This window comes from Equus przewalskii, chromosome 5, assembly GCF_037783145.1.
Source record: "Equus przewalskii isolate Varuska chromosome 5, EquPr2, whole genome shotgun sequence".
NCBI classification, from domain to species: domain Eukaryota; kingdom Metazoa; phylum Chordata; class Mammalia; order Perissodactyla; family Equidae; genus Equus; species Equus przewalskii.
In genome coordinates, this window is record NC_091835.1 from 30,376,286 (window position 1) to 30,389,141 (window position 12,856).

General features: G+C 36.2%; 1 protein-coding gene across 22 annotated transcripts in view; it reads right to left on the reverse strand.

Moving 5' to 3' along the window:
• Window positions 1-12,856, reverse strand: part of ERC1 (ELKS/RAB6-interacting/CAST family member 1) — a 516,642-nt gene that overhangs the window by 81,240 nt on the left and 422,546 nt on the right. For 15 of the 22 annotated variants that reach the window (XM_070620439.1, XM_070620442.1, XM_070620447.1 and 12 more), the window contains one exon: window positions 7,967-8,065. In XM_070620439.1, the coding sequence (XP_070476540.1) occupies window positions 7,967-8,065 (99 nt within the window). Of the gene's footprint in view, window positions 1-6,418; window positions 6,486-7,966; window positions 8,066-12,856 lie in introns of all 22 variants that reach the window. The other 7 variants (XR_011540237.1, XR_011540234.1, XR_011540233.1 and 4 more) reach the window with 1 other exon arrangement.

A 12,856-nucleotide genomic window follows, 5' to 3' on the forward strand; every position in this document is an offset into this window, starting at 1 on the left:
ATTAGGCAAGAAAAAGAAATAAAAGGATTCCATGAAACTCTCGCTGTTTGCAGACAATGTGATTATATATATGGAAAATGCTAAAGAATCCATCAGAAAACTATTAGAAATAATCAAAAACTACTGCAAAATTTCAGGGTACAAAATCAACTTACAAAAATAAGTTGCATTTCTGTACTCTAACAATGAACTAAGAGAAAGAGAACCCAAGAATACAATCTCATTTACAATTGTAACAAAAAGAATATATGGAATAAATTTAACCAAGAAAGTGAAAGACCTATACAATGAAAACTGTAACACATTATTGAAATAAATCAGTGACATAAAGAAATGGAAAGATATTCCACGCACATGGATTAGAAGAATAAACGTTAAAATGTCCATACTACCTAAAGCAATCTACAGATTCAATGCAATCCCAATCAGAATCCCAATGACATTCTTTATGGAACTAGAACAAAGAATCCTAAAACTCATCTGGGGCAACAAGAGACCCTGAATAGCTAAGGTAATTCTGAGAAAAAAAGAACAAAGCTGGAGGCATCACAATCCCTGACTTCAAAATATATTATAAATCTATAGTAATCAAAATAGCATGGTACTGGCACAAAACATGGTACTGACACACAGATCAATGGGACAGAACTGAAGGCCCAGAAATAAACACACACTCATATAAATATGAGAAGTATGATATGATATGATACTGAGTATGATATGATATGATACTTAACATGATATATGATACTGAGTATGATATGATATGATACTGAGTATGATATGCAGAGAGAGCTGGGGGAAAGCTTGGCACAATAACAGCAGAGGACAGAGTTTTGAGACAGCTAGAGAGAACCCAGAATGGAAAGAGTAGGAAAGGAGGGAGTAGAACTCTCTGGAAAATCATGAAGAGCAGAAATAAATGACGATTTTAAATGATTTTCAGGAAGGATAGAGGAGAGAGGAGGAGAAGCATGAAAGGCAGAAAGCAGGCTGTGTATCCAGGACAAAGAAGAAATATTTAAAGACATTTCTGAGGAGAGTATACAGGAAACGCTATTAAGCTGGGTCTAACAGTTTGAATCCAAAGCTGAAAATTAAGGAACTCTCACCCAATCCTCCCATTTAAAGGAACAAGAGAGCCAAGATGAAGAAAAAGAGAAAGTAGGAAGAGAGGGAGGGAGGTAGTGAGGAAAGGGGACAGGTATCATGTATTCCTGATCAGAGTGTGTCTTCAGGTTAAAGACATTAATAATTAACATCAATCAACCAACCATTATACGCAAAGGCACTGTTTTAAAGGCTTAAGATTACCTCATTTAGTCATCCAACAACCCTATGAGGGTTATTTCCATTTTAAAAATTAACAAAGTTAGGAACCAGGCAATCTGGTCTCAAAGCCCACATTTTGACTAGGACCCTAAAGCATCAGAACTAGATGAGGAGGCAATCAACCCAGAACACAGTGATTCAGACAATGTCCAAGGGAAGCTGATTGCTATTTCAATCTTCTGTACATTCTTGTGAGCCACTCACATTTGTAGTTTTTCCATTTGAATTATGGGTATCCTGTTTAAAATAGAGGTGTGGGTAGCATATAAGGATGGAATGGATGAAAGGACAATGACCCCCTCTGTTTTACTTGGACTGCTTTCTGTACTGGCCCTGACACATCTTGGTCTCATTCTTAGGGCTTTCCTTCAAGTTGGTTCCTATCTAAGATTCTTTTCCTTTCCCCTTTCATCCACCAAACTTTACCCAACCTCAAAGATCCACTTCTCCTTTCCTAATCTCGACAGTTCCAAATTCTTTACTAGATAACTGAGTAGTTGCATTTATAAAAAAATTCAGTGAAGTGATGTCAGAAATCCACTTAAGTTTCTTTTAGTAAGGGAAATTCCTTACTGGTAACGGCAGTTTTGTTATTTCCCCATTTAGGAATACAATTCAAGATGCTTCTACTGAGTGTCTATTATGTCCAAGAACCTAGAGCGTGAAGTGGAGGAATCCTTCTCGTTTCGGTATGGTAGAGTGAAAAAGCAGAGCACCTGGAGTCAGCCTTGGGTTTAAATGCCTTCCACTTGCTACCTGTGTAGTCTTGGAAAATTATTTAACTCCTACGAGTTCTGTTTCCTCTTTTATAAAACATGTTCTTAGGACAGCTGTAAAAATTAAATATGAGATAAGAGATAGGAAAGTGTCTGGCCCACAGGAAGTGTTTAATAAATGTTCCTTTTCTCCCTCTCATTTCTCTGAAGCTAGGATCTTCCTGCTTCCTGAATTCTACTAGCTTTTCCAAGCTTTTCAAGAAACAAGCACCTCATTAAAATCTCTGATCTACTTCTGAAAATACAAGGTCAGATGCCATCTTGCCTGTTATGTCAAAAACTGATCCTGGTATTGGTCCATGTTGTTTAAACAGTTGGCCCAATAAACAATTTGGACCATTCTGACAAAATATTCTAATTCACTACCCCATTCAATTCTGCAAGATGATTTAACACCTCCATTCTACAGATAGATTCTCTAGAGACTTCCATTGTAGTACTAATGCAAAGGAATAATTTTAGGGCGTTTCAAACTGGTAAGGAAGTTATGTGGACAACCCAACTAGGATAGACAAAAAAGACAAAGAAATGCCAAAAGAAAAAGATACACTTGTTTTAAAACACTTGTCTTAAAAGCTTGCGTTAACATTTATATCATCTCTAACTAAAAAAGAAAAATTTCAAAACATACTGGTCCAAATCCTGTTTTGGGATGCCACAGTGCTGATCTAATAGGCACGCAACCCACTTCCAGATTTCAGTCAGTGGGATGGTCTTATATCAAGATCAACTGCTAAGCCCCTTGGCAGGTTCATCCTTTACTTGAGGCATCTGTTTACAAAAACTCCTTCCATAGAGAGAAGTCTAGAAAGTGCACATGGCCATGGTACCTACTATGCTGGTCCAGGCTCTTCTTGATGGTTACAAACCACAGGTTAGCAGGAGAAAAGGTTCTACCTGAAGGATGTTTAGTTAGCATAGAAAATATTTATGAATTACACTCAACTCCCTTTTATTTACCATGAAATTATAGGAGCTAAATTCTATGGCTTAATTATGACTTTCCTTGAAATTCTCAACACTTCTCTATAGATCTTTTGTTTCTTGACACATCTCTTCTTTTAAAACTTCCCTTTCTTGTACTAGTAATGCTGATATTAAAGCTAACAGCTAATTCTATGCTCTTGGATTCAATGTAAACTTTATTGTTTCTTCTCTGGATTTCATGAATTCAGAAGTTAATTCAATTTACATTTACTGAGGGCCTAAAGCATACTAGGCATTGTTACAGATGATGGGAATACAAAAGTACATATATTAAAGTCCCTGTCCTCATGGGGGCCTGTACTCTACTGTAAGGGAAAAAAAGTAAAAAGAAAACTCAAAGGGAGGGAGAGAGGCAGGGATACATTTCACATGGATTTTCTATAACCCGAAGGGAGAGAGAAGATGACCTGGTCACTTTTTCTGAGTGGAAGTAACACCTGCTTCACACTGTGTGTCTTAGGAGGGTTGCTTGGCAGCAACGAATTCTTTCAAAGGAAGTTTCAGTGACTAAATTCCTTTTACAGGGAATTTCTTTATAAAATTCAAGGTATTTTTCCCAAGGGAAAAAATTCCTCAACATATAGATTAATCTTTTGGAGAAGAAAAGGGAGATAAAATCATCAATATGTCTTGGATATCTCTTTCACTGTCATCTCTTTCCAGACCATAGAAATGCCTAGGGACCTTAAAGTTACAACTTCCAAACCTTTTTTTTGTACGCTTACCTATAAAATGAGGGCACTAGGCTAGATACTAACAATAATAATAAGTGACATTTATTGAAAGATTACTATTCCCAAGAGAAGGATTCAAGTTAACCATGACAAGAGCAACAACAACAAATAATAACAGCACAGACAGAGCACTTTCTGGTAGAAGGCCCTGTTCAAAGCATTTTCCATATAGTAACTTAATAATCTTTCCAACAACATATGAAGTAGGCACTATTAATAAGCCCATTTTTATAAAAAAAAAAAATAGAGTTTAGAGATTAAGTTACTTTCCCAAGGCCACAGAGTAGGTAGAGGAGTCTAGATTCAAAGCTGGGCGGTCTGCCTCCAGAGTTCATGCCTGATTCTCATCTGATTCTCACAACCTCATTTTAAAGATGAAGAAACTGAGTATCTACAGAGAGATTAAATACCCTGTCCAAAGGCACAAGCCAGTAAGTGGTGGTGTCAGGATTTGACCATGGGCATTCTGCTCCAAAGTCTAGACACCTAACCATTATGCTCTACACTTCTGATGAAATGGCCGAGACCCCTTTCAGCTCTATACTTCCACGATTCTCTTCCTGTCTGAGTACTGATTATATCTAACAAGGCTCATACTTTGCTAGTATACATGGTGTTCTAAAAAACTTTTTTAGATGGGAAACATTATTTATGTTCTTAAGTTTGATAAGGTAAATCATCACTTTCAAAAGTTTGAAATTTTGTTAAGAAAATCTGTTCTCTGTAGAATTAGCAAGGAAACAAGTAAAGGAAACTGGATAGCAAGTCAAGACTTCCTAGATGTTTTAGGGGTCACTCACGCATTTCTTTAGCTAAGATTCTTATGGTATAATGATATTTATAGCACATTTTAGAAGATTTGAAATACGCTATCATATAAACTCCAGCTATGTCCAGCTAATGCCAACTGCACTGTGTTAAACCAATGGCAGTTAATATTTTAGTGCAGTAAGCTCAACAGTGAAGTAACTGGAAAAATCAAAATCAGTGACATTTGAACTCTTACTAGGAGTTATTCTTTTATGGGAGAAGAGAAAGGAAAATGCAGCCTTCAGGAACAAGTCTATGTGAAGGATTTGTTTATTTTTCAGTCTCCTGGCAAAGTTACCTATGGGCCTTGTTTCCTAGAACACTAACAGGTTTCTTCTAATTGGCTAGAAAAAGGGTGTACAAACAAAATACGATGCTGTTCATGTGTGTGTTGGGGGGGGGGGGGACGCTTCCTGCTAAGGCATGCCAAGAAGCTCCTATGTTTTGCCAAAATAGACAAGGCAGGTTCGTTTAGAAGGAGGAGACTGGTAAACTACATTCAACTACTGTATGGCCTCCACATGCTTCGTGATGACAAATAACTACCCTTGTAGGGTGTAGTGTAAAGGGAATTAGCACGCTAATTTTCTCAGCTTTGGCTTTGTCTGGCATGCAACAGTCTAACCCAAAGAACTTTTTGGTCGGTATTGTGCATTTCACATTCTTTCACACCCTCAGGATAAAGTCATTTGGAAAGCTTCCCATCTTCACCGCATATGCCCCTTTCCACAACTTACCTCATCATCCTTCTTGGCTGTTTGCCAGTGAGAGGTCTACACATGTCCACATCATTTTAAGAAGTATAACACCAAGACATAGACTTTTCAGGGAGAACTGACTCCAAGAGAGTGAGATCACCAATAAGCATGGGCAGTGAATCCAGGAGCGCAAGGCCACCAATATGTGTGAACTTATTAATCATAATTATTATTTTTTTCTAAGAAAAAGATTTCCTTAGTCAAACCTCCAGGGCATCAGATCAAAGAGGGATAGTGCCACAGCTGGACTATATTTTCCAGCCAATTGGCCTGGAAAGGAGAATCTAGACAGTGTCCTGGCGACTGTTTAAGACAGCGGCAATCCACAAAAGAGAAGAAAAAGAATTCTTTAGATGAACTTTTTAAAAAGTCTTCCTTTACTTCTCCTTACTTTTATGGACAGTTTGAGAATAATGTCGAAGCCCTGGGGGATGCTCTAGGTAGGCACTCTATAAGAATTACTGACTCTGACAATTCCTATATAGATAGGAATTGTCATTCCTATATAGATAGATATTCCTATATAGACAGAAACAAAAGGTTTTAATTCAAAGTACAAGATTTTTTTTAAAAAAGACTATATATTTATAATTAATTATCATAAAAAGCATATCCCAAACCTACTGGCAGAGTATTTGATCAATTTTCTATTTCCAGTTTGATGTAAGTCACTAAGAACCTTACCAGGACACTGTAAAATCAAGCTAGATAGGGTAGCTTATTAATAAAATCACAACAGGAGAAATTTAGTTACATGCCCTGGAAGTTCTCCCAAAAATGTATAAAAAGAAATTATAAAAGTGACTATTAACACACAACGAGAAAAAAAGCCACAAAACCCAAACCCCACTAAGTCAGAAGCATAGCAATACACACAGGAATCGTGAAAATGAGAAAACAGAAAGCACACAAAAGGATTTTATGAATTACAGAGAAACAAGATGTGAGAATGATTGTGTAAAAAAAAATTGAAGCAGACAAACAAAAAGCATTTCTATAGTTAAGGAAAGCTGTTTCTCACCGTTCTGAACAAAATGGCTGAGCTAAGAGCCTCTGATTGGCTATGCCCATATACCCTCCTCCTCATCCTATGGGGAGAGATGACAAAGGGAACGTGCCCCAGAGCAGCATGGGAACGAAAAAGATTTGGTTAGTATTTAAAACAAAGACATAAGCATAATGTAGTAGAAGAAAATGGTCTCTAATTTCTTGACTCTTTATTTTAGATTTTAATTCCCTAAACTACCAAAATTAGTAATTAGTTTGTCATTACATTTCTCCTCTTCCTATCTTTCCAAGATGCTTCCTCTATCCCAGGGCTGGATCTGGGCAAAATGATCAAGTTGGAGGCTTTTCTTTATTTTTTGCCTTTTCTTCAACCCTTCTCCATTTCTGTTTGCTTCCCACTACTCCCAGGCATCCATTTCCTTGTATTTATTACCAAAACCTGTTTCAAGGAAAGGATCTAATACTCATCATATATACACTGGCATAAATTTAATTCTAAACATCAGGAGGCAGGCGGAGAAAACAAAATGATCTCTTGCCAAGGAAAGACTGCTGACATGAGGCAGACAGCTCTCCATTTTGCCTACATTAAAGACTGGTACTGTTTTCCCTTGAAAATATAACGCTCGCCTCAACTGCTTAGTAAATGTCATCAGACTATGACAATACATTCTGAATCTCAGAAAAAGCTACCATTTGGATATCACTGCCGCTTTCATCTGCAATATTTCTTCTTCTTCTCCTAAGACAACACCATGGCTATCATTTAGTGGAGATGTTTAGTGAGGGAGTTCCCCAGACTCTTTAGTCATATGGATGTAATTACTTATTATCACTTTTTTCCCTCAGCCACATATTTTAAGATTGAGTGTGATGGAGATGTTGAAATCTGATTTTTGGCAATGGGATATGAGGTAATCCGGTCACCGCTCTCCCCATCCATCATTTTCAAGATCTTGGGAGAGTTCCCTTCTTCCAAAAAACTGGAGTTGAATACGGTTCCCTTCAGACTCATCAATGCCTCTTTGGCATTGATGAGAAGTTGAAGGCAACAGTCTTCCTTGAGAATGACATATTCTGGAGGGATCCACCAAGGAAGTGGGAGTGAAGGAACTAAGTTTCAATCTTCACCTTTAATAGGTGATGAGCAGAGATTTTAAAATTTGCAATTAAACAATAATTACCTCTATATTGAGTTGTGTCTCACTAAGCTTACAAGGTAAGAGTCTTGTTTTTCTAATAAGGCACTGTTTCTTTAATAAGGAAAACAGGACAGTTACAAATTAGTATGTATCTCTGAGAAGATTAAATTTTTTTCTCAACCCAATTCAAAGATTCTTTATTGTCCTCAGATCTTTTGACTATCTCCTCTTAAAATATTCATAATCATCCCTCACCTTCCTAGATAGAAAGTGAATCTGTGTTTCAAAAAAAAGTGAAGGAATTTTCAGAAACTGATTTTTATTCTTCTAACTTATACCCCAGAATTTGTAACATGCTAGTACAAAATACATCAAATAAAAGCATGCTGTTCTTATAAAACCCTCAGGAGCAGTCTCACCTGGTCTGGGGAGGGCTTACGGTGGGTCTGATTGGAGTGGGAGGATTTGAAGTGGTCATCCTCGTAGTTGTCAGCCATTAACTTCATTCGATTTTGTGTCTAAGAGGAAATGATTCATAAGGTTAAGTTTAGATAACATTTCTTGACAAATACCTTAAGAACATGATAAGAAAGGCTAAAACTAATCCTGTCTAAAATAAAATAAATTAGACATAGGATTTCTGAAGATATTTGGGGAAAAAGTGTAGATACTCCTATGGACTGAACTGTGTCGTGACCCAACCCCCCCAATTCATGGTGAAGCCCTAATGCCCAGAGTGACGGTGTCTGGAGATCAGAGTTTTTAGGAGGTAATTAAGGTTAAATGAAGTCATAAAGGTGGGCCCTAATCCGATAGGACCGTGGCCTTGTAAGAAGAGGAAGAGAGGGATCATTCTCTCTCTGCATGTGAGGATGCAGTGAGAAGGCAGCTTCTGCAAGCCAGAAAGAGGGCCCTCACCAGGAACCGACCCAGCTGGCTCTGAGATCTTGGACGTCCAAGCCTCCAGAACTGTGAGAAGATAAGTTTCTGTTGTTTAAGCCATCCTGTCTGTAGCATTTTGTTATGGTGGCCCAAGCAAGCTAAGACAGACACTGAAATTGGGACAGGAATTCTGGGTGGAGAAGTCATCTCCCCAAATTAAACCGTTTATGCAGTGCTTTTATTTTTAAAGTAAAGACTGGATTATACTATACATAGGCTAGGACTCTGAAACTCCATTTTTTCACATTAATATATTGGACTCATCTTTGAGTGTTGTTAAATAACAACTACTTAGTCTTTTTAACAACTATTCCATTTTGGGGGATGTTATATAACATATAGATCATAAATGTTGGGGAAAAAGGTTATGATTATCTATAAATGAAATAATTACATACTCAGAAAATCCAAGAGAATCAACTGAAAAATTATTACAACTTATAATAAAGTGATCATAAAGAAGTCACATATACAAAATTCAATAGTTTACAATTTAGGTTTTGAAAAGAAGTCAAAGATTCTGAAATCCTTCTCCCCAACCCTAGGACAGAAGAGGATTATTACCCCATTGCCTTTTCTCTATGTTTACCAAAAAGGAGGACTGGATTAGTGCTTCTGCGTGACCGGTTAATTTAAGCCCTGAATAAAGGAATTTACATATATATACATATGTATAAAACATTTCAGAGAATTCACTTTGCAGAGCAAACAATTCAGAAAATGCAGGTTACACTATGCATAAAATAAAATAGGAATATATATTGCACTAATAAAATATTGTTAAAATTTGAAGTTTTAAGAACACTAAAAATAAACTTGCTAACATTGTATAATTTAAAATGTTCACTGTAGATTATCTGAAAAATAAATAGAAAAAAAGAAAAATCACCTGTAAATCCTTCTAATCAGTGATAATCATTGTTAATATTGAATTGTATCTATTCAGCCTCTTCCCCATGGAAGTAAAAAGTGGCATGCTCTTCTGATTTATCCCCTAATCTGCTACTTTGTGGTATTTTTAAAATTACTGTATCTTACAGTATATTTTGACATGCGGTAGGAGGACATGCTGTCCGTCCCCTCCACCAATTCTGCGTTGTCAAAATTTGACTGGGTATCTTTAAAACATTTTCTTTCTTAGATGAAATAAAAATATTTTGTCTAGTTCCATAAAAAAGCTTACAGAGATTTTTCTTTGGTATTTTTTCATGTAATGACGCCTAAGTAAGGGCTTTGGAGCCAAAATCGCTTGGGTCTGAATTTTAGTTCTGCCTCTTACCAGCTATCTAAGCTCGGGCAAACTACTGAAACGCTCTGCGCCTCAGTTTCCTCACCTCTGAAATGAGGATAACAATCCTTCCTCCCCATGGTTGTGGGGATTAACCAACTGAGTTAATACAAGCACTTACAAAGGTGCCTGACACAAAATCTATACCCAATAAATTTTAGCTGTCACCATCATTAGGAATGTTTTTTTCCAGGTCATTAAATATTATGCTAAAATCTAATTTTAACTGGCTGCATCGTATTCAGTTGAATGGATTTTTAATTAGTCTCATATTGTTGGGCATTTAGGTTCTTAACATTTTCATCTAATAATACCTGTACATCTCTAAGCCAGTTCCTCCTTCCAGTATATAACGATAACAAAGAAAATACTTATCAAAAAATTGTCTGTGATATCAAATTTCTCTTTTCTGAGATGACTTACAGCGACTTCAAAAATATGTAGGGTAATTTTTCTTATGTCACATGATATTGCATGACAAATGGAAAGTCTTCCACAAAGCAGCTCTTGGGAAAGAGGGAAGCAGAGCAGACAGGGAAAAGAGGTGTACCCAGAAAGTGAAGAGGGCATCTGCAAGTCACTCCGTGGTTAAGAAACTTTCCCATCTTGACTGTAATAGGAACATGCAGTGAAAGTATATTATTTTCTTAGAACATGACACAATCTTTAATACCTGATACCTCCTGTAAGTTTAAAAACCTAAAAAGAAGTACTAATAAAGCACACACAAATCCAGTTTCAAGGCAGAATGTGTTTCAAGTACTTTTTAGGAATGAGCATGAAATCCTCTCAAAGGAATGGATCACAGTAAACAGATAAGACCAAAGATGACCTATTTGATCCATGTAAACGAATGAAGGAATAGTCATAAGACCTTACTTCTCCATTTCTAAAAGACATGAAGATCTTCAAAGTTTAGTGTTACCAGGTCTAGTATTCAGAAATTTGGTGTGAAGTGTGTTTCCTTGCATAGTCATGAAATTGAGCACTGAATATCTGAGAGCTCACAGAGCATTAGAGAGCACACAGATTATATAAATGACTCTCTGATCCTAAGGAGCTCTTGCACTACGCTCTTGTTAAGATAAGACCAAGAAGCAAAAGGAGTAGGTCCTTCATGTTTTACTGACATGAAAGGTACTTCATATCCAAATATTGTCCTTCTGGAACCATGCCACGTGTTATGTGCAGATAGTTGAACTCCCCTGGTCCCAATGACATAAGGAATAACAGGGCCTGAACGAAGGAAGGAAAAAAAAAAAAAAGGAAGAAAGGAAGAAACTTGGTGAAATAAACTTCTTTAGCTGTAAATACATCTCTATGTGTATAGGTATACATACCCTCCCCGAGGAAAAGAAGTTCATTGTTTATTCTGATAATTTTTGCTTCTAAGATTAAGATGTCAATGCCCAAACAAGGTATATAGAAACCATATTTGACAGAAAAATACGCAGTTAAGCTAAGAAACAGTATATGTTAGTGATCTGAACCCAGGTATTAGAAGAAATAGTTTGAATTCCAGGCAGAGTTATCTGGTTGTTTACTGATCTTTGCTTTTAAGTTTGTGATAATGCTATTAAACTACCTAAATAAGTTTTAGAAATAATAACAGTTAGAAATATCCTGAATTTTTTCTGAATTATTCTGAATATTTTGAAATATTTTAGAAAACATACAAATAAATCATAACCTTAACTAATTTGGGTTATTTCCAACTATAATTATCTTTAAGAAAGTATTAAAATTATTTCCACATATATTTGTCAAATCTTGGAAATAATTTATTATAGTGAATTTTAATTTGTTATATTGGTATTTGATATACAAAATGAAAAAAAGAATAATCTATATCAATTTCAGTTAAGTGGTCAGATTCAGCATTGGTTATAAATTGAACAAAATCTCAACATATTATCTTTGAGCTTTATTTTAAACTTCAATTCATGAAAAAATATAAATTAGTCATTAATCATTCTTGAGTTGTTCTATGTGTTTGTCTTTTTATACACACTTAACTGAAGCTTATCTTTCTAGCTAGGAAGTTCCTTTTCCATTGGTTGAACAGCTTTGGGAAGAACTCACGTGAAGCAGTGGGGTAGAGGGGACAGAAACAAGATTAGAAGAAATAACTGTGCTGAATTTAGCCTAACAGCTGCCACAGACAGATCACCTGTATATGCTGTTTTATTTTCTCAAATGGACGGTAAGCTCTATAATAGAAAAGAACGTCTTCTACTGATTTTGTTTTGATTTATAAATAAATCAGTTTGGTAGTTTAATTTTGGTCCTGATTAGTATTTTTAGTTTACTGATGAAATCTTGAAACGTATTATCCTGCAAATACTTTCTATTATGCACCAAGAAAAAAGAAACCATAAAGGATCTCAGCTGTAGCAACTCAAAAGCTGACCATCCCCCGCCACCGTTGCCATATTATTTTAAAAAACTTAATTATTATTATGACTTTGAAGATTTTCGTACATTTATATGGTACAAGAGTTTGCAACAGTGAAAGTCGGTCTACCTTCTACTCTTCATAGTTCCTCTCAAAAGAGCTACCAGTTGCCAGTTTCTTGTGTCTATTTCCAAAGATTTCCTGACATTCCGTGGTTACATAAGTGTGCACACACACATGCACAAAAAGACTTTTCTGTCCAACAAATGGTAGCAGACTCTATTCACCGTTCCGGGCTATTTTTTTCTAGCAAACTAGATCTTGAGGAGCCTTCCACATCAGTAAATAAAGAGCTGCCTCATTCTCTCTGCTGATTTGCTGATGCACATTTAGATTATTTCTAGTGTTTTGCTCTTACAAACAATGCTGTAAAGAATGATCTTGTACATATGAAAAACTGACAAATTTTAATCGTCAAAACTAAGCATCATTATGTTATATATCATTCTTTCCCCAAGTAACAGCTTTTCCCCTAAGGTAAAAAGCCTAAATTTGTCTGGTTATATGGCTGGAATGGTTAGAAAGTCCAGGTCCCAAAGACACATACCTGGTTTCACAGAATGGTAAAGAGGGGTGAGAACGCATAAGAACATCCGTATGTCTAGTGGACTTTTACTTAATTTA